Below are 21,427 nucleotides of genomic sequence, written 5' to 3'. Positions count from 1 at the left end.
GAGACTGTGGACGGTGGGGCGCAGAAGAGACATTCCAAGCTGAGAGAAGAACTGATGCTCAGATGTAAGCAGGAAGCTCTGGTCCCCACCTGGCAATAGGGAGTCTTGCTCTGTGAAGACATGGTGGGCTGGGCATAGGCTGACATGGAGACAGGGTGCTGAGCTGGGGACAGTGATGGAGACCTGCAGGGGCAGTGGGAGTAATCGGGTGGGGGTGCCCTGTGGAGTGCCCGCTGGTGGGCACAGCAGGGACATCTGGTGCCTGACTGGACCTGGGGCTGTGGGCAATGAGGAAGCTCAGGTTCATCCCAAGTGCTGGGAAGCCAGTCAAAGGAAAGAGGGACCTCCCAGGGGGAGGACAAGGGTGGAGGCTCCTCTGGGATACAGGGGTCTGCCCCCACACCCACGGGCAACATGCCCCTCACTCCCAGCCACAGGCCGAGTTTCAGATGTAATGGATCCCACCCAGCTCTGAAGGGCAGGCTGTGCCCACTGCCCCTCTCACCGGCCTGGACTGTGAGGGACGCCTCCCTCAGGATGGTTGCTGGGCTTCGGGGTGGATGAATCTTGATACACAGCCTAGCCCTGTGACTATAAGAAGACAGTCCTGTGAAGCCACCTGAATAAGAACTTGCTCTCCTTGTGCCGTGCAGTCCATGGTTGCAACGGGAGGTGGGGGGTTGGAGAGAGGGGCTGGCTGGCTCCCCCACAGCCCCTGCTTCCGAGCCTCAGGCCCAGCCAGAGCCCAGGGAGCACAGGTGCTGGGCCCTCGCTGGGGTCCGTATCTCTGACTCTGGAGGAGATTCTTTCATTCCCACAGGCAGGCTCTGCAGGTGGGTTACCCCTTTTCAGGGGGAGCCCCCTTCAGAAAGTGGCCCCCAGGTGGAAGGGACCCTGTCATGCAGCCCTGGTCTGGGTTGGGTGTGTTTCCATCAAGCCTGGAAAGCCCAGCACTGATCCAGCGCTTCCATGTGGTCTGTGCTGAGTTGAGGGTGTGAGGGCTGTGGCGCCACAGGCTCACTCGCATCTCCGGCCCTTCAGGTGCTCACAGAGAGGCCCTGCTGGGGTGCAGAAGGGCAGCCTCAGCCTGGGGGGTGGGTGCAGAAGCTCTGACCAGAGGCTCTTGAACCCAGACTGCAGTGCCCCCATGGAGCTCCCACCTGAAGCCAACTCGAGACCATCCCATGGGCTCTTGTGTCTTGGGCACCTGGACTCCACCCAATACTGAAGGCCTTAGCAGCAGGGAGATGATGAAGGGGGAGACCCTGGAGCATCGATCTGGAGCATTCTTGAGCCACCCCCTCCGGGCCCGGGCCACGCCCCGTGGCAGGTGGGAGGACAATGCCGGCTGTGTGCAGTCACCCCTGCCTCGCTGGCCCAAGAGGAGGGCCATGGCACTATCCCAGCCTCAGCCTCAGCCTCTCTTGATGTCTCTCCCTCCCCGCCCAGCCCCTGCTATCTGCCGTCTCTGACCGCCCAGCCAGGTCTCCTTCCAGGGCTTGGACATCAACAAGGTGAGCAGTTTCTTTTTTCCTTCCACCTGCCCTATTCATCCCGAGCAGCAGCAACAGAATGCAGTGGCACAGGGGAAACCTCTGGCAGCAGGAGCTCTAGAAGAAGAATCTGGAAAAGGGGGTGGGCCACTGAAGTTCAGGGCACCAACCAGGAGCCCAAGACCTTACCTGGCTAGATCCCAAGCTGCACCCACCCACCAAACATGGGGCAATGGCAGGGAGGAGTCCCCTGTCCCAGGGAGTCATCAGAATCCACCTTCCTCCCCCAGCCTCCAGGCCCCCAGTGTCTCCAGCTTAAGGAAATATCCAGTGGCCCCTCATCCCCAAAGGGCTCCGGGCCTGCTGGCCAGTGAGCCCCCCAACCCCCAGCAGTTCCTTGGCGCTACAGGGCACCTGAAGCAGGAGTCCAGCCGCAGACCCCGGGCTGGGTCTCCCGGTCCAGTCCCGCCATGGACTCTGCGTACGAGATGGGCCACATCCGCAAGCTGCAGGCACGGCACATGCAGATGCAGGAGAAGACCTTCACCAAGTGGATCAACAATATCTTCCAGCATGGCCGGGTGAGTGCAGCTGGGCCCGCCCCACAGCTGCCTCCACTGTGCCCCCAGCTCCCTGGCAGGTGGACCCAGGGGGCCAACGGTGAGCTCAGCTGGCCAAGGCCAGTGATCCTTCCTCCAGGCTTGTGCGCTAGGTTTCACCGCCCGGGTCCTGGGATGGAGCAGACAGGAGAGGCTGGGCTGACCCTGTGCCTGTTCCTCATCCCCTCCCAGGTGGGCATCGAGATCCAGAACCTATGCACAGAGCTGGCCGACGGCACCCACCTGCTGCGGCTGCTGGAGCTCATCTCAGGGGAGGCCCTGCCACCCCCCAATAGGGGCCGCATGCGCGTCCATTTCCTGGAGAACAGCAGCCGAGCTCTGGCCTTCCTCAGGGCCAAGGTGGGCACTGGGGAGAGGGCTCCTGGGCTTGGTGCTGGGGTGGGCAGTGGGGACAGGCCGGACGACCGGATCATCTTTCCTGGGCTGGCCACAGGGCCAAACAGAGGGTCTGGAGCTGGAATCCAGGAGGAGCAGCTGGGATACAGAGTCCAGGAAGCAAAGCCCTACTTTGCACAGTTTTCCCGGCTTAGAGAGCACCCACCTGGCTGGAGCTGGAACAACCATTGTCCCCAGTGGGCGGGAATGAAATCTGCCTTTGCCTACAGTGAGAGATTGTGGAGTCTAAGTTGAAAGATTCAGTATACTCTTAACCTTCTCTTTTCATAAAGGAGGAAAATATTTTTCAGGCAAGGCCCATGAGCAGCTGGTCAGCAGATCTTAGATGTGAGGGTCAGACACAGGGGAAAAGCCTCAGACACTACTGAGCCAGGCAGGGAAGGGAGGTGGTGTAGGGCTGCCTGGGAGAAGCTGGACTAGACAGCCGGGAGTGGCCTCCACAAACAGGAGGGATCCTGAGAGGAAGGGACAGCCCCAGAGAAGTCGTCTCTAAAAGGAGAGGAGAGCTCCAGAAACAGGGATCCTCATGGCCCATGTTGAGGGGCTGTGCAGGGGTCATTTATATTGAGAAGCAGGAATTGGGAAGCCTGGGGGCTCCTGGCTTCAGCTACTGAAGCATGAGGTGGCTGAGTCTGGAGGATGTGAAGCTACAGCTGAAACTGGCTGGGCTGAGCCTGAGTCCTGGGATGTGGGTCACAGGCAGCCCCTTAGGAGCCTAGCATGCTAGAGGGAGGCCAGGGAGCTGAGAGGCCAGAGCAAGGGATGGAGCACTGTGGTCCCTAGACTCATGGAAGAACAGAAAGCTGCCAGCCACGCAATGCCAGCCTACACTACTTGGTCCCAGGGCCAATGGCCTGTGAGCCAATCACCTCCTCTCCAGAACCTCAGGAAGGTGCAAGCCCTGTAGCCCTTGTCAGAAGCTACTCAGTACCCTTCAAGCTCAGAGTCGTAACGTGTCACAGATATATAGCCTATGAAGGTGACAGCCTTGTCTCCATTATTGCTTGGAAAGCCTGGGTTTGCCTGGCCTTGGGCCTGCCGACTTCTCCCCTGGGGACCTCCTGGGTCAGGACAGACAGAACCCCTCCCATCCAGCAGCCAACCCTTTGGTTACTCTGAGTCTTCTCTAGTACATGGGCTTTGTGGCTGAGGTCAGAAAAATATGCCCACAGGTGCCAATACCCCTCATTGGGCCAGAGAACATCGTGGATGGAGACCAGACGCTCATCCTGGGACTCATCTGGGTCATCATTCTGCGTTTCCAGATTTCCCACATCTGCCTGGACAAGGTATGTCTCAGCCCCCATGCCCAGCTGCCCAGCCCAGCCCAGACCTGGCCTCCCCTCAGGGCCCTGGGGACAGAGCAGTTCCACCTGACCATTAGGATGCCCACAGTGGATCCTCGTCATCCACACAACTACTATTCACTCTTCAATCGCAGGCAAAGGATTCAGAGTGTCAGAGAGATTCTAATATGCTGAAGTAAGAACTGTTAATAGATTTATGGACTTCAAGTTGGGTCTGGGACAAGTCATTTACTAGTGAAGGGGGCCAAGGTGCCTGCCCACCACCTGCCTTTCACGGCTAATTTATTGTTTTCTACTTGCCATTGAAACCCTGTAACTTTCATTACCCCCTAATGTACTATTGGGGGAAATAAAACATACAGATGAAGCCCAGCCCTGAAGGTTTCCAAATCCTCAGGATCCTGAAAACCAAAGAGATGGTTCCTCATCTTCCTCCATTCTCTCTCTCATTTTCCACAACTGGGTCAGGAAGAGTGAACACATAAGTCCGTAAGTCCTTATATAAATGTTCATAGTTCCATGGTTTCCAAAACCCCACCTAAAACTCAATCCCAGTAAGTTAGGAAAGCCAACTTGGAGCTTGAAATCTTAAAGAAAAGAAGCCACAGATTTGGCTCAAATCCAGGAGGACCCTTGACACTCATGATGGGATGGTGATCCCCAGGAGAGCAGGGGCCTTGCCTGCCTGCATCCCCAGGGCCTAGCACCCATGTGGCGAATGAGTGGATGGATCAACTTCTAACTGACCTCAAGCCCTTCCAGGAAGCCATGCTCCCCTCCCCACCCCCCTAAGCCAGTGGCTGCCAAGTGCAGCCAAGTGCCCTGCCACCCCTTCCCTTGGGGGCAGCAGGTCTACATTGTCCCCTGACTGGCCACCAACTGGCCAGCTGGCTCTCTCGTCTGCAGCCAGCTCAGGCCCTTCTCCCTGCAAAACTCAGATGTGTCTGGGACCAGGCTAACCCCACGCCCTTACATGCTCACCCCCAGAATCACTCCTGGCTCATGTCTGCCAGCCTAACCCGGCTGCTCAGCATTTCTGGGATGGCCTGGCTCTGGCAGAGCCCAGGTCCAGGCCCTGGACTCCTTCCCCGCCCTCCCTTGTGCTGCTGCATACTAGTCCCTTCTGTCCAAGCTCCCAGGCCCAGAGGACGGGGAACGGAATATAACCTGCCGTGCTTTGATATTCTGAGTTTTGGGGGGTTTTTTGGAGTATAGCTGCTTTACAAGGCTGTATTATTTTATGCTGTACAGTGAAGCAGCTATACGTATACACATATCCCCTCTTTTTTGGATTTCCTCCCCATTTAGGTCGCCACAGAGCAGTGAGTAGAGTTCCCTGTGCTGCACAGTAGGTTCTCATTAGTTAGCTGTTGTATACATAGGAGCGTATGTATGTCAATCCCAATCTCCCAAGACATTCTGAGTTTATAAACAGAAATTGGTGGAAGAATTGGAAGAAGGGAGTTCAGTTCAGTCACTCAGTTGTGTCCGACTCTTTGCAACCCCATGAACTGCAGCATGCCAGGCCTCCCTGTCCATCACCAACTCCTGGAGTTTACCCAGACTCATGTCCATTGAGTCAGTGATGCCATCCAACCATCTCATTCTCTGTCGTCCCCTTCTCCTCCTGCCCTCAATCTTTCCCAGCATCAGGGTCTTTTCAAATGAGTCAGCTCTTCACATCAGGTGGCCAAAGTACTGGGGCTTCAGCTTCAGCATCAGTCCTTCCAATGAACACCCAGGACTGATCTTCTTTAGGATGGACTAGTTGGATCTCCCTGCAGTCCAAGGGACTGTAAAGAGTCTTCTCCAACACCACAGTTCAAAAGCATCAATTCTTCGGCGTTCAGCTTTATTTATAGTCCAACTCTCACATCCATACATGACTACTGGAAAATAGTAGCCTTGACTAGACGGACCTTTGTTGGCAAAGTAATGTCTCTGCTTTTTAATATGCTGTCTAGGTTGGTCATAACTTTCCTTCCAAGGAGTAAGCATCTTTTAATTTCATGGCTGCAATCACCATCTGCAGTGATTTTGGAGCACCAAAAAGTAAAGTCTGCCACTGTTTCCTCATCTATTTGCCATGAAGTGATGGGACCAGATGCCATGATCTTAGTTTTCTGAATGTTGAGCTTTAAGCCAACTTTTCACTCTTCCTCTTTCATTTTCATCAAGAGGCTCTTTAGTTCTTCTTCACTTTCTGCCATAAGGGTGGTGTTATCTGCATATCTGAGGTTATTGATATTTCTCCAGGCAATCTTGATTCCAGCTTGTGCTTCTTCCAGCCCAGCATTTCTCATGATGTACTCTGCATAGAAGTTAAATAAGCAGGGTGACAATATACAGCCTTGACATACTCCTTTTCCTATTTGCAACCAGTCTGTTGTTCCATGTCTAGTTCTAACTGTTGCTTCCTGACCTGCATACAGGTTTCTCAAGAGGCAGGTCAGGTGGTCTGGTATTCCCATCTCTTTCAGAATTTTCCACAGTTTATTGTGATCTACACAGTCAAAGGCTTTGGCATAGTCAATAAAGCAGAAATAGATGTGTTTCTGGAACTCGCTTGCTTTTTTGATGATCCAGCAGATGTTGGCAATTTGATCTCTGGTTCCTCTGCCTTTTCTAAAACCAGCTTGAACATCTGGAAGTTCATGGTTCATGTATTGCTGAAGCCTGGCTTAGAGAATTTTGAGCATTACTAGAGTGTGAGATGAGTGCAATTGTGCGGTATTTGGAGCATTCTTTGGCATTGCCTTTCTTTGGAATTAGAATAAAAACTGACCTTTTCTAGTCCTGTGGCCACTGCTGAGTTTTCCAAATTTGCTGACATATTGAATGCAGCACTTTTACAGCATCATCTTGCAGGATTTGAAATAGCTCAACTGGAATTCCATCACCTCCACTAGCTTTGTTTGCAGTGATGCTTCCTAAGGCCCACTTGACTTCACATTCCAGAATGTCTGGCTCTAGTTGAGTGATGAAGAAGGGAGAAAAGGAGAGAAAAAAAGGAGATGGGGACTCCAGGGTGTGAGGGGCAAGGGAGGGGGTGGATGGAAGGGGAGGACCACTGTGGGCAGGACAGGGACAAGGAACAGAAGGCAGGGAAAGAAGTGGAGCCCGGAAGGAGGCGGGAAAGAAGCACTGAGTAAAAGAGGGATGGGATGGGGGGGTGAGAGGTGAGGGAAAATGTGCGGAAAACGAAAGCGGCAGAATAAAAGAGATTATCAAGGAGACAGAAACCAGCTGTAGATGGTCATTTCCCAGTCTGAAGAAGCCATGTGTGAGGGAGGCCTTGTGAGGCAGACGGATGGGCTCCGCATGTCAGAGGTTTCTAGGTCAGGAGAGACCCTCCCCTAATAGCCGGGGGACCCCAGGCAGTTTCCTGACCCCTCTTACTGCACCTGCTGTGCTTCCTGAGAATGTAGCTACTAACAGTGCCCACCTCTGGGGGCTGTGCCGGGGGCAGAGCCATGTGTGTGGGCTGTGCTGGCAGAAAGCCCATGGTGACCTGGAGTCGGTCTAATGAAGCCCAGACTCAATTCCGTATGGCCCAGGGTTGGTTAGCACAGTGCCCAGCCCAACCGAAAGGCTGGAGAGAGATTTCCCTAGTGGTCCAGTGGCTAGGACTCTGCCCTCCCAATGCAGGGTCACAAGTTCGATCCCCAGTCAGGGAACTAGAGCCCATATGATGCAACTAAGAGTTCACATGCTATAACTGAAGATCCCAAGTGCCACAACTGAGACCTGGCGCAGCCAAACAAATAAATATTTAAAAAGAAAGGAAGGCCGAGAGAAATGGGAGCTACCGCTGCTGTCCTCACCAAATGTGACTCAAAACCAGCTGCTCAGAGGTGACAACTTTCAGGCTGCCCCACTTCTTTGTAAGGACAATCTTTCTCTCACACCCCCAATCCCTGGCCAGCACAAGTAACAGCAAGTGCAGTCAGATGCTCTGAAGGACAGGCCGTCCACACCGCCTCCAGGTAGGGGAGCAGGATCACACTGTGCCCAGCCTGCCTCTCCCACAACCTGCGGCCTCTGCGGCCTACCCACCTCCCATCCCATGCCTGCACGGTGACCGCTGTCCTGTCCTTCCAGGAGGAGTTTGGGGTCAGCGCAGCCCAGCTGTCTGCCAGGGAAGCTCTGCTGGTCTGGTGCCAGCGGAAGACTGCCGGCTATGCCAACATCAACATCACGGACTTCTCCCGCAGCTGGAGTGACGGGCTCGGCTTCAGTGCCCTCATCCATGCCCACAGGTGGGCACGTGGGAAGGGACCCAGCACCTCCAGCCCTGGCTGGCCTGAGGCAGGCCTCTGCTTCCTTCTCAGAGGCCTTCCACCCACTGAGCTAACTGCTCCAGGACTTGGGTCTTCAACCCACCCATTATCCCATATCTTTCTGGCCCCTTAAACTGGGCACAATGGTAGAGACACTGACTCTGAGCTCCTGGTCTGTGATACCCCTCCCCCCTTCCATAGAACTAGCCAGGTTTGCCTCTGACCCCTGCCTTCCTCTACTCTCTGTGTCCCTGATTGTCTTTTCAGTCCGCTCTCTGGCAAGCACCTGTCCCTTTTGGAGCTTCCCCCTGCTACCCAGGAGGCTGAGCCCCAAGCAAAATTAACCCTCCCCTCTCCCAGTCCTATTCCTTGAACCAGGGCCTTAGATCATCATCAGGAGGAAGCTAGTGCCCAGCAAGGTGGGAATGACCCTCTTAACAAGTCCACATAAAGCTGAGCTGTCCCTGATTCTGTTGAAGAGCTCTGCCCGCTCTCTGCCCAGGCCAGACCTGCTTGACTACAGCTCCCTGCGTCCCGACCGCCCGCTGCACAACCTCCGCTGTGCTTTCCACGTAGCTGAGCAGGAGCTGGGCATTGCTCAGCTGCTGGATCCAGAGGACGTGGCAGCCCTACAGCCTGACGAGCGCTCCATAATGACCTACGTCTCCCTCTACTACCACCACTTCTCCCGCCTGCACCAGGAGCAGACCATCCAGAGGAGACTCGCAAAGGTTGGGAACAGAGAGAAGATGGCATTGAGGAGAGGCGGGACGAACATGGGCTCCGGGGTCAGCACACCCTGTGCCCTTTCCTCCCTGTGTGACCTTGGCCACATCATCTAGCCTTACTGTGCTTCATCTGTAAAATGGGAGTGATGATGCCTGGGTAACACACAATTGATTCTGGGTAACAGAGGCTGCTGGGAGTGCTCAGGGAGCATGAGCAGACTTCCTGGCATTCAGGGAAGCCGGAGAGCAGCACCTCTCCCTGCCCCTCCCGCTCCCTCTTGGCTCTTAGGTTGTTAAGCTCCTAATGGGATTAAAAGGCACAGAGAGCTGGACTCTGCAAGGACAAGCACAGGGCAGCTCTGCTGGGCCAAGTCCATGTTTCTGGGGGGCTTTCTTACCCTCTGGGCACGATGGCAGAGGCTGAGGCCTGGGAGGGCTGTCCTCAGGGTTGGTGTCTCAGCTGGGAGTGGGGGAGGTGATCCAGGCCAAAGGCTCGGAGTTGCTTTAAGGGTGTGGGGGCCTCAGGGAAGGGAAAGAAGAGCACCTCCAGTGTTGAGGCCAAACGGGGTAAAATAAGATAGAGGAAGGCAGGACGGAGCCACACTCCTGGGTCTGAGTGTGGAATGGAAGCAGACCTGCTTCTCCGGGGGCTGGGAGCACCCCCACTTCAGCGTATCCTCACCTGAGAGCAGGAGCTACTGTGTACCTGGGCAAGCCTGGCTGGCACTCAGCACCCAAAAGGGGAAGGCCTCCAGGACCTGGAAGCCAGGGTGTGCCCCCCAGGTGCTGGTCTGAGCCCTTCCCATGTCCTCCACCAGATTCTGCTTCAGCTGCGGGAGTCAGAGGTGCTGCAGACCCAGTATGAGGAGCTGGTGGCCGACCTGCTGTGCTGGATTGCAGAGAAGCAGGTGCAGCTAGAGGTGCGGGATTTCCCAGACAACCTGCCCGCCATGCGCCAGCTACTGGTGGCCTTTGCCTCCTTCCGCAGCCAAGAGAAGCCACCGAGACTGCAGCAGCGTGGGGCCACGGAGGCCCTGCTCTTTCGGCTGCAGACAGTCCTCCGAGCCCAGAACCGCAGGCCCTTCCTGCCACCCGAGGGCCTGGGCCCTGCAGAGCTGTCCCGGTGCTGGACAAGCCTGGAACGGGCGGAGGCCTCACGGAGCCGGGCCCTGCAGCAGAGGCTCCTACAGCTAGAGCGGTTGGAAACCCTGGCCCGGCGTTTCCAGCGTAAGGCAGCCCTCCGGGAGAACTTCCTGACAGACACAGAGCAGGTGCTGGACCGGGCCGCAGCCCTGCCGGCCAGCCCAGCCATGCTGGAAGCGGCCGCCCAGAGGCTGGGCATGCTGGAAGCCAGTATCTTGCCCCAGGAGGGGCGCTTCCAGGCCCTGGCCGAGATTGCGGACATCCTCCAGCAGGAGCGCTACCACGGTGGGACAGAGGTGGCCAGCAGGTGAGCCCCGGGCATGGGACAGTCTTCAGAACAGGCTAAGGCCTTCCTACCATGCCCCTCTCTTTGCAGATGCCCGCTCCTGGTCACAGAGGTGGGGGTGATTTATGGGTTTGGGGCTCCCTTTTAAAAGATCTATCTCTTGGGAATTCCCTGGCAGTCCAGTATTTAGGACTTGGCGCTTTTACTGTCAGAGCCCAGATTCGATCCCTAGTCAGAGAACTAAGATCTCACAAGATGCACGGCGCAGCATAAATAAATAAATAAAGAGATCTAGCTCCCACTGATGCCTAAAATTCCAACCTCTGTAATTGATCCCTTTGGTAAAGCACTGTTCTTTCTAAATAGCCTCTTATTAATTTATTCACTAAAACTAAGCATTTATTGAGTGTCTTCTATGTCCTAAGTACTGTTCTAGGTGTTGGAGATTTAGCAGTGAAGAGGGCAAATAAAAATCCCCCCCCCCCCCATAGAGCTTGCATACTACTAAGGAAAACACAAACATATATAGTCTGTGAGACAGAGATTTTAAAAGATAATAAAGCAGAGTAGGGGCATATGAGGTGCCAACGTGGGCAGAGGGAGTTATACTGAGTGGTCAGAGGAGGTTTACTTTTGAACAAAGACCACCCACTCAGTGGACATGAGCTTGGGTAAACTCTGGGAGTTGGTGATAGACAGGGAGGCCTGGTGTGCTGTGGTCCATGGGGTCGCAAGCAGTTGGACACGACTGAGCAACTGAACTAAAAGACCAGAAAGAAGTGAGAAACCATAGAGATATGATGACGGACTATACTAGGGCAGTGTCCCAAAGGGGCACATGCCTGGCATGTTTGAAAAAAAGACGTGGAAGCCAAGTGAACAAGTTGTAGTTGAGGTCAGGGAGGTATGGAGGCCAGGGGTGGTGGCAGAGATCCTGCCGGACCCTGCAGGACACGGTAAAGACTTGGTTTTTACTCAGCAGAAGATGGGAGATCATGGCAGGACTTGAGCAGAGGAGTGACATGATCTAACTTTTATTTTACAGTGATCATTCTGGATGCCATGACAGGAGTAGACTGAAGGGACAAGGGCAGAAGCAGAGAGAACAGTCAGGAAGCTACTGCACTAATCACTTAGAATAATGGAGAAGGGGAGGTGATGAGAAAGGGAGGGGTTCTGCCTTTATTTTGAGTCCAAGGGAATTTGCAAACGGATGAGATGTGGGATGTGAGAAAGCGAGTCATCCAGTTCCTGGCCAGGGCACTGGGAAGGACGGAGTTGCAGTCACCTGAGATGAGGACTGGAAAGAAGGCTTGGGGGTCAGAGGAGGCCTGAACCTCCCAGACTCTCCTTCCAGTTTTTCTGCCTGTTTCTAAAAGGCAGGGACACTGCCCCTACCACTCTAGGTTAGGATGCTCACAGCCCCAGCCACAGTACTCAGGTTCCTCCAGTACAGACAAGTCCCCCCACCACCAACTGTGGACCCCAAGCTTCCCTGCCATGGCCCAATGGACACCACCCTTATTCTCACATCCCCCAGGCAGCTGGAGATCACCCAGCGCTGGAAGCGGCTCCTCCAGCGGCTCCAAGGGCAAAGGAAGCAGATAGCAGGCATGCAGGCTGTGCTGAGCCTGCTGCAGGAGGTGGAGACTGCCTCCGACCAGCTCAATGAGCTGCAGGTAGGCCCTGGACCAGTGGACCCCTGGGGGAACATAGCAGCATACACCAGTCCTGGCATTCATGGGGACCCAGCACTCTGGGACGTTAATGACCACTCATCTGTCCCTGGCCAGGTGCTAGTCAGCTCCATGGCCTGTGGGCAGAAGCTGACAGAGGTAGAGAGGCTGCTGCAGAGGCATGAGCTGCTGGAGGCCCAGATCTCAGCCCTTGGAGCCCACGTGAGCCATCTGGCCCACCAGACAATGAAGCTGGACTCTTCCATGGGCACTGCTGTGGAGGTGCTGCAGGCCAAGGCCAGGGCGCTGGCCCAGCTCTACCAGAGCCTCATGTCTCTTGCTAGGTCCAGGTAAGAGCCCACCCAAACTCCCCTACCCTCTCCACAACTTTTCTATAATCCAGATTACCTCCTGCCCAGGTTTAAACAGTGCTGCCTGGTGACTTCCTGTACCCTGACCTAGTCTCCTCTGTTGAGTGATCCAGGGACAGGAGAGCTCCTATCTAAGGGGAGGTGTCTGGGCCTGGTGGGGAACCCCTCCCCAAGTCCCATTACTGCCCAATCCCCTCCGTGGCCCTTGCCATCCCTCAGGAGGGCCTCGCTGGAGCAGACGCTGCAGCAGGCAGAGCTCCTGCACAGCTGTGAGGAGGAGGAAGCCTGGTTGAGGGAGCATGGACAGCTGGTGGAGGATGCGTCCCTGGGCCCGGATCTCAGCCAGATCGCAGCGGCCCTGCAGAAACACAAGGTACCCTCTACCTTGCATCCTGGCTCTTGCCCTCTCCCTGCCATCCATCCCTTCCCTCACCCAGCTCCCTCCTCTGTGCTCCTCCAGGCCCTGGAAGCCGAGCTCCATCGCCACCAGGCCGTGTGTGCTGATCTCGTGCAGAGGGGACGCAAACTGGGAGCCTGCGGACCCCCAACGTGGCCGGATCCCTGGGAGCGGGCTGAGGTGGTGCAGGGCATGTGGCAGCAGCTCTGGGCCCGGATGGATGAGCAGGGCGTGAGGCTGCAGGCAGCCCTGCTCGTCCAGCAGGTAGCAGGGCAGTGGGAACTTGGTGGCCGGGCAGGGAGTGCAGGGTCAGCCCATGTGTGCCCAGCCTGCCCTCCTCCTCACAGTACTTCATGGACGTGGCGGAGGCAGACTCATGGCTTCAGGAGCAGCGGTCTACACTGGAGAGTGCATCCTTTGGACAGGACCAGGTGGCCACCAAGGCCCTACTGTGGCAACACCTGCGTCTGGAACGCTCTGTGCGCACCTTCAGGACCGAGCTGCGTCGATTAGATGAGCAGGCACAGGTGGCCACAGCCCAGGCAGCACTCCTGGTACGTAGAGACAGGACAGGGATCCAAACCCATGGGCCCCTGACACCAAGTGTGCACTGTGCCCTTGACCACACAGTGTGGAAATGAGGTGGCCTTTGTGGCCCCTGATGTGCCTTCTCCTGGGGTTGGAGGTGCCCACTCCTTCTCAGCATCATCTCCCCTGCTGTCCTAGCCCAGAGATAGTAGAGTACTGTCTGCCCATGGTTGAAGGACATCAGAGGGTAGTTAGGCATTGCTCACTTCGCCCACAAGTTCCCAGGCACTGATCAGTTTCCTCCAGCAATGTCCCTCTACTTTGACCACCGGGCCTAAGGTGGCCTTTCCCCCTTCAGCCCTATTTGGCTGTCTGTCTCCTAACTAGGCCTTTTTAGGCTTTGGGTGGCCAAATCACTACCCCAGACTGCTTTCTGAACCCCCTCCCTCAGTTTATTGAGCCTTCAGTTTAAAAAAGAAAAAAAAAAAAAAAACACATACCTACATGTTGGGCAGGATGGTTCAGGCCTCTGAGGGTATGCAGTTTCTTTCAAGAAGCTGTACATGTAGCTCAGGATGTGTGAATCACAGCCCTCAGGTCCTGCACTCACGTTTGGTCCATCTGCCCTCATCCCACGACTGAAGTGACTTAGCATGCACACACCCTCATGCCAAGGAAGCTCCATGTCCCGGGTGCCTGCAGACCTGCAGCATGAGTCCTCGTGTCTTGGAAGGGGCCTGGTGGCATAGTTGGTACTGATCATCAAGACCAGACTACCAGGTCTGAAAGTTCTGTGGTTCTAACTTAGCTGAGATTGAGCTATCTCTTTTCCTTTGCATTTATTCCCTGGACCATATAATCAACAATTTTTGAAAATAGAACCACAACATGTTAGCAGTTGTCTGGTCCAGCCCCTTCTCTTTACAGATGAGGTAACTAAGGTTCATAGAGGCCAAGCTACTGCCCTCACACCTGCTGGAGCAGTTGCCCAGCTCCTGTCCAGGGCTGAGACAGCCCTATCCCTATCCCTATCCCTATCCCTCCCTGTGTGGCTATAATGTGTAACTCCTGGAGCTGGCATTATATGAACACATGCTGCTTTTGGTATTGCTTTCTTCTATACTATGTGGCTGCCTTCTCCAGTCTGAGTTGTTTAAATGAATGATGGGAGGCACCTTATCCTTCTTTTGTGGCCTCTACTGCCCAGCCAGCCCTGGCATTGATAGAAGGCTTAGTTCTAATCTCGGGCATTTTCAGACCCTTGCTTTGCCCGGTGGTGGTGGGGAGGTACAGAGATGCCCCCTCTCCTGTGGGTAGTGAGTCACTTTGGCAGCTAAGCAGAGCCTTCCCTCCTCCATACAGAGGGAGCCCCCAGAAGGCTGGAGCAGAACTGATGGAGATGTCACCAGGAGACCTCAGGATGGGACCCAAATTTTAGCACTGCGGGGCAGCCCTCAGGTCAAGACAAGCTTCATCTACAGAGGTATAAGGCCAAGACCCCACATGGGCACCTTAACAGAGCATCAGCAATCTGTGTGGCTCTTGGGGGCATCCAAAGACTGAAGGGAAGAAGTTAAGGAGAGGAGGAAAGATATGAAGCTGCCTGAAACTCTGAGTCTTCCTTTGTTCCCCTCCCTTTCCAGTCTTTCTCTGTGCCTCTTCCTTCTCCTCAACCCCTGAGTGGCCAGCCTGGCTGCTGCTTTTGCGGTGTCTGACCCCTGCCCGGGGCCAGAGACACAGAGGGACAGAAACTCCCCATCTGGAACACCAGCCTGGGCTCCCTGCGACCCCTCTATGCCCCAGCTCCTGCCACCAGAGCCTCTTTGCCTCATCCTCTGCAAATGCTCACCAAGCTCACCTTGCCCTTCAAATCTTTCCTGACAGCCCCAGCTGTTCTGGCCGTCTTTCACCCCCTGGACCCCCACAGTATTCATTACACACACTGCGCGTTCTGCTTATCCATGCACAGTCCTGCGAAGTGTCCTAGGTCTGTGGGCATAAGGCCTTCAGGAGCTCAGGAAGCTCTGGCCCTCATCCTCCTCTGGCCTGCAGGGCTCCTGGCACAGGACTGAGTCATGAATAATCCCCCCCTCCCATCCCCACTGGCCAACTCCTGGCTTAAGAAGAAGCACAGGGCCTGTGCGGCCCTGAGAACCTGTGTTCCCACAGGCACACACTTCACCCAGCTCCCGGGAGAGGCCCGGCAGCCCCCACACCAGACGGACCCCGACACCCCAGGGGGCTGCCAGGCCACAGTGCCCCTCAGGCACATCATGGGACAAGAAGCTCAGGTACAGCTGCTGGCCCACCCTGCCAAGCCTCCTGCTCCTTCCTGGGAGCCCTTCCAGACACGCTGACCTCTGTCCTGTGGGCACAGGTGATGTCTACCCTGAGCTCTCCGAAGATAGGCCCAAGAAACCCGGGGGCCTGGCATGAGGTTTCCTGCCACTCTGGTCCGTGGGGCACCCAGAAGATGGCCCTCTCAAATGAGCCTGATCCTGGCTTTGACCCCAACACCATCCTCCAGACACAGGACCGCTTGAACCAGGACTATGAGGGCCTGAGGGCCCAGGCAGAGGTAACACTCCTTGTTCATGGAATGTTTACTCCCTTAGTCTGGATCCTGGGCTGTGAGCCCAGAGACAGAGCGGTGACAGGACGAGTTCCCTGCCCTCGAGGAGCTTGGGTCAGGGCAGAGAAGGTGTGAAACAAGTCATTAGACGGATCTGGGTAAAATGGGAGCATGAAGGGGAGGTCAGGTAAGGGCGGGGAATCAGGGGAGGCATCTCTGAGGGATGGATGTTTAGGCGGAGACTTAAACAAAGAGAAGCTGAGAGCAGGTGAGTCAGGGGCATGGCAGGGGGAGATGGTGGGAAAGAGTGTTCTGAGCAGGACCTGGGCAAAGGCAGGAAAGAGGCCCAGTGGAGGAGCGAGGACCAGGGTGCCTGGAGCACAGCAGGGAGGCCTGGGAGCAGCTAGAGGAGAGCCTGCAGAGGAAGGGGCAGGTGGCAGGGCCAGACCCAGGGAGAAGCGCAGATTGTACCCAAGAGCGAAGGGTGTGAGTAGGATAAGAGCAACGAGCATGCTCTGCCGGGCCCTCTGCCACAGGGTGGAGGGCCCAGCAATGGGACAGGGACTGTTGCTGGGCCTGGCCTTGGACTCTGCGGGTTGGGAGGTGATGGGGGACCTGCTCTCAGCGCCGCATGGCAGGCACTGGCCCTCACCCCAGCCTCTGGGCTGGCCTGTCCTCAGCGCCGCAGGGCCCAGCTGGAGGGGGCGGTGGCCCTGTTTGGCTTCTATGGCTCATGTGGGGAGCTGCAGTCCTGGCTGACCAAACAGACAACGCTGTTGCAAACGCTGCAGCCCGAGGCCAACAACTTGGAAGTCACGCAGCTCAAGTATGAGGTACCTTGCTGCTGAGGGGGGTCTTGCCTGCTTGGCCCTGCTGCTCTGGTGATTCCTGTCCTGCTCCCTCCTCACTCCTCCTCCCTCCTCACTCCTCCTGCCTCTCCCTTATTCACTCCTGTGCCCCAGTGCTCCGTGTCAGCTGTGGGCCTGTCTGGGAAGAGGGAGAGGAAGATTTGGCCTTGAATTATTTTTTTTTAATTGAGGTATAATTAGCATGTAACACTGTTTTTTTTCAGGTATAATTAGATGTCATACATCGCAAAATGACCACACTGTAAATCTAGTAACATCCACCAGCATACATGCACAGTAACACAAGTTTTATTTTATAACTATAAGTGTGTACCCTTCACCCATCTCACCCACTCCCCGTGCCTCCCCTATGGCAACCACCAATCCATTCTCTGAATCTATGAGCTTGGGTTTTTTTTTTAATCACATATATAAGTAGGATCATATGGTATTCGTGTTTCTCCATCTAACTTATTTCACTTAGCATGATGCTGTCAAGGTCCATCCATGTCATCCTGATTGGCAAGATTTCAGTTCTTTCTTGGGGCTGAATAATATTTAGTGCTCATGTGTGTGTGTGTGGCATTTTCTTTGTCCTTTCATCCACTGATGGACGCTTAGGTTGTTCCCACACCTTGGATTTTGTAAATAATGCTGCAATGAACATGGAGGTGTATATATTTTTTGGAGTAGTGTTATTTTCTTCAGATAAATACCCAGAAGTGGAATGGCTGGATCATGTGGTAGTTCTATTTTCCATATTCTGAGGAACATCCATACTGTTTTCCATAGTGGCTGCACTAATTTACATTCACACAAGCGGTGCCCTGCTGCTGCTGCTAAGTCGCTTCAGTCGTGTCCAACTCTGTGCGACCCCATAGACGGCAGCCCACCAGGCTCCGCCGTCCCTGGGATTCTCCAGGCAAGAACACTGGAGTGGGTTGCCATTTCCTTCTCCAATGTATGAAAGTGAAAAGTGAAAGTGTAGTCGCTCAGTCGTGTCCGACTCTTCTCGACCCCATGGACTGCAGCCCACCAGGCTCCTCCGTCCATGGGATTCTCCAGGCAGGAGTCCTGGGGTGGGGTGCCATTGCCTTCTCCGCAAGCACTGCACAAGGGACCCTTTTCTCCACATCCTCACCAACGCTTATTTATTGTCTTTTTGATAATAGCCTTTCTAACATGTATGAGGTGATATCTCAAGGGTTTTAATTTCCATTTCCCTGATGATGGTGATAAGCATCTTTTCATGTAACTCTTGACCATCTGTATGTTTGCTCATTTTAAAATTGTATTATTTGATTTTTTGCTATTAAAATGTATAAGTTCTCTGTACATTTTGGATATTAACCTTCTATCAGATGTATGATTTGCAAATGTTTTCTTCCATTGTCCCATAGGTTGCCTTTTCATTTTGTTGATGGTTTCCTTTGCTGGGCAGAAGCTTTTTAGCCACTTGTTTATTTTGTTTTTGTCACTTTGCTTTTGGTGTCAAATCCAAAAAAAAAATCATTACCAGACCAGTGTCATGGAGCTTACCCCACGTGTTTTCTTCTAGGAGCTTTATGATTTCAGGTCTTACATTCAAGTCTTTAATCCATTTTGTGCTAATTTTTATGCATAGTATTAGAAAGTGTTCCAGTTTCATTCTTTTGCTGGCAACTGTCCAGTTTCCCCAACACTATTTTTTAAGAGACTGTTCTTTCCCCAGTGTATAGTCTTTATAATCTATAGCTCCTTGGTCATCAAATTAATTGACCATATATGCATGGGTTTGTTTCTAGGTTGTCTGTTCCATTGATCTATATGTCTGTTTTTATCCCAGTACCATGTGTCTACCTGTAATACGGGAGACCCGGGTTCAATCCCTGGGTCAGGAAGATCCCCTGGAGAAGGAAATGGCAACCCACTCCAGGATTCTTGCCTGGAGAATCCCAAGGACAGAGAAGCCTGCTGGGCTACAGTCCATGGGGTCGCAAAGAGTCGGACACGACTGAGCGACTTCACTCACTCCACTCACCATACTGTTTTGATTTACTATGCCTTTATTAAAGAGTTTGAAATCAAGGAGCATAATGCCTCCAACTTTGTTCTTTCTCAAGATTGCTTTGGTTGTTTGAAATCTTTTATTGTCCCATACAAATTTTAGTCTTCCAGTCCTTAAGCATAGAATATCTTTATATTTATTTGTGTCTTCTTTGATTTTTTTTCATCAATGTCTTTTAGTTTTTAATGAACAGATCTTTCACCTCCTTGGTTAAATTTATTCTTGTGCTGCGCTAAGTTGCTTCAGTCATGGCTGACTCTTTACAACCCCATGGACTGTAGCCCACCAGACTCCTCTGTTATGGGATTCTCCAGGCAAGAATACTGGAGTGGGTTGCCATTTCCTTCTCCAGGGGATCTTTCCAACCCAGGGATCAAACCCACCTCTCTTATGTCTCCTGCATTGGCAGGCGGGTTCATTACTCCTAGTGCCACTGGGAAGCCCAAAATTTATTCCCAGATATTTTATTCTTTGGGGTGTAATTGAAAATTTAATTTCTATACACTAATAAGGAACTATCATAAAGAATAATGAAGAGAACAGTCCCATTTTCAATTGCATTCCCAAAGAATAAAATAAAAAAATTTATTCCTAGGTATTTTATTCTTTGGGATGCAATTGCAAATGAGATTCTTCTCTTCATTTCTCGTTCTGATAGTTCCTTATTAGTGTATAGAAATTGAACATATTTCTGTATATTGAGTTTTGTATCCTACAACCTTACTGAATTCATTTATTCTAACAGTTTTTTGGTGGAATCTTTTTTAAACTTTTATTTATTTATTTTTGGCTATGCTAGGTCTTTGCTGCTGCTCAGGCTTTTCTCTAGCGATGGCGAGTGAGATCTACTCTAGTTGTGGTGTTCAGGCTTCTCATTATAGAGCCTTCTCTTTGGTTACCGAGTGTGGGCTCCAGGGCATGTGGGCTTTGGTAGTTGTACATGTGGGCTCAGTTGTGGCTCCTGGACTCTCGAGAACAGGCTCAGTAGTTGTGGCACATAGGCTTAGTTGCCCCATTGGCATATGGGATCTTCCCCAAGCAGGGATTGAACCCGTGTCTCCTGCATTACCACGTGGATTCTTTAGGGTTTTCTATATATATAAAATCTTGTCATCTGCAAATAGTGACAGTTTGGCTTCTTCCTTTCCAATTTGGATGTCTGGTCTTGAATTTTTAAAGGGCTATCCCAGCCCTTTAAGGACACAGACCCCTGTCCTTCCAGAGGGATGCAGCTCAAACATCTCTGTAGCAGTGCATATCTGAGGTCATTCCTAGTATTAAGGGGACTGTAGGAAGAGAAAAGGCCTCCTCCAGGCCTGGAATCTCCTTTCCCTAGAACTTCCTCACTGCCCTGGCTGTGGGAAGAGGCCTCTGGACTGAGGTTAACAGCACCGCTGAGCAGCTGAAGCAGAGGTGTCCTGGAGATTCCCCCAAAATCCAGCTACAGCAGGAGGAACTGAGCCAGAGGTGAGAATGAAGAGGGAGTGCTGCTGAGTGGAGAAGGCTGGCTAGTGCCCACGCCTGAGTACCTGCTTACCTGACTCCTGAGATGCCAGTAAAGAAAGACTAGAGGCGTCAGGGATGGGAAGAGAGGGTATGGGGATGGCCGGCCGGCCAGCTCTTGTCACGCGAGCCTTGACCAAGGCCCCAGGTTGGATGGAGAGGTGTCCCTGTGACATGACATCCCTGAGACAACCCTGTCCCCCCTCGGCCCAGGCGGGAGCAGCTGGAGGCCCTGAAGAAAGAGAAGGAAACACAGCTGGTGTGCACAACGCACGTGTGCAGTTTTCTGCAGGAGTGTGGATCCACACGGGTCCAGCTGCAAAACCTGGTACTCCAGCTAGAAAGCTTGGAGCTGGGGAACTCAGAGGATGGCCACCATGTTCTGCGAGTGGGCCAGCAGAAGATGCTGGTGCTGGAGAAAGACATTCGCCACCTGCAAAGGGCGGCTAGCAAGTATGGCCGGGATTCAGCACAGCAAAGCCCCAAGCAGGGCTCTGGAATGGGGAGGAGGACAGAAACTGAGGTGGGAGGATGGATGGGGTATGCCATCAGAAGGGCAGGGCACAGATTGGGAAACAGTGTGAGAACATGCTCATGGTGAACGAGAGCCACCCGTGCTTGCTGCCCCTCCAATGAGGGTGAGGGGGCAGTTCAGAGTTGCCACCACTTGCCCTGGGGAACATACGCCTGGGCCCAGGGCCAGGGGTGGGGCACTGACTGGGCGGTGGGTCCTGTCCACAGGGTTGAGGAGATGGCCCCTGCAGAGAGCCCGTCCCTGCAGGGACACGTAGAGACACTGCAGGGGCTGCTGGAGCGAGTGCGGGAGCAAGTGGCCCAGCGGGCCCGGGCCCGGGCCCACCGGAGCTTCCTGCAGGAGAGTGAGCGGCTGCTGCTGTGGGCGAACAGTATCCAGGCCAAGCTCCACAGCGAGGAGGAGGCGGTGGATGTGGCCTCAGCCCAGCGGCTGCTGGAGAAGCACCGAGACCTGCTGGAGGAGATCCACCTGCAGCAGGAGAGGTCAGGATGAGAGGGCAGGTGGGGCAAGCATTCGGCTGGCCCTGGCCTGTGGGGACGGGGCACCAGGAAGGGACAGATGGGGAGCGGCGTGTCACCAGGGGCGTGGCCCAGGCTGGTGTCCGTCCTGGCGCCTGACGCAGGTTTACAAAGAGGCGGGTGAAACCAAAGACTGGTCAGACATCTTGAATGTGTTGGGGAGGGACCCGGGGCAGAGT

At 54.0% G+C, this 21,427-nt stretch overlaps 1 protein-coding gene across 1 annotated transcript in view; it reads left to right on the top strand.

The window, feature by feature from the left end:
• The first annotated feature begins 1,791 nt into the window (after positions 1-1,791).
• The window catches only part of SPTBN5 (spectrin beta, non-erythrocytic 5), a 50,074-nt gene continuing 30,438 nt past the window's right edge, over positions 1,792-21,427 (top strand). Inside the window, exons 1-16 of the mRNA XM_055539002.1 lie at positions 1,792-2,074; positions 2,285-2,452; positions 3,682-3,798; positions 7,918-8,075; positions 8,599-8,827; positions 9,643-10,274; positions 11,794-11,932; positions 12,047-12,279; positions 12,520-12,673; positions 12,761-12,961; positions 13,045-13,251; positions 15,603-15,803; positions 16,478-16,630; positions 20,029-20,159; positions 20,409-20,648; positions 20,937-21,212. Coding sequence (XP_055394977.1) covers positions 1,964-2,074; positions 2,285-2,452; positions 3,682-3,798; positions 7,918-8,075; positions 8,599-8,827; positions 9,643-10,274; positions 11,794-11,932; positions 12,047-12,279; positions 12,520-12,673; positions 12,761-12,961; positions 13,045-13,251; positions 15,603-15,803; positions 16,478-16,630; positions 20,029-20,159; positions 20,409-20,648; positions 20,937-21,212 — 3,350 coding nt within the window. The 5' untranslated portion in view covers positions 1,792-1,963. The remainder of the gene's footprint in view (positions 2,075-2,284; positions 2,453-3,681; positions 3,799-7,917; positions 8,076-8,598; positions 8,828-9,642; positions 10,275-11,793; positions 11,933-12,046; positions 12,280-12,519; positions 12,674-12,760; positions 12,962-13,044; positions 13,252-15,602; positions 15,804-16,477; positions 16,631-20,028; positions 20,160-20,408; positions 20,649-20,936; positions 21,213-21,427) is intronic.

This window comes from Bubalus kerabau, chromosome 10, assembly GCF_029407905.1.
Source record: "Bubalus kerabau isolate K-KA32 ecotype Philippines breed swamp buffalo chromosome 10, PCC_UOA_SB_1v2, whole genome shotgun sequence".
Lineage (NCBI taxonomy): Eukaryota > Metazoa > Chordata > Mammalia > Artiodactyla > Bovidae > Bubalus > Bubalus kerabau.
This window is presented reverse-complemented; position numbering and strand designations above follow the sequence as displayed.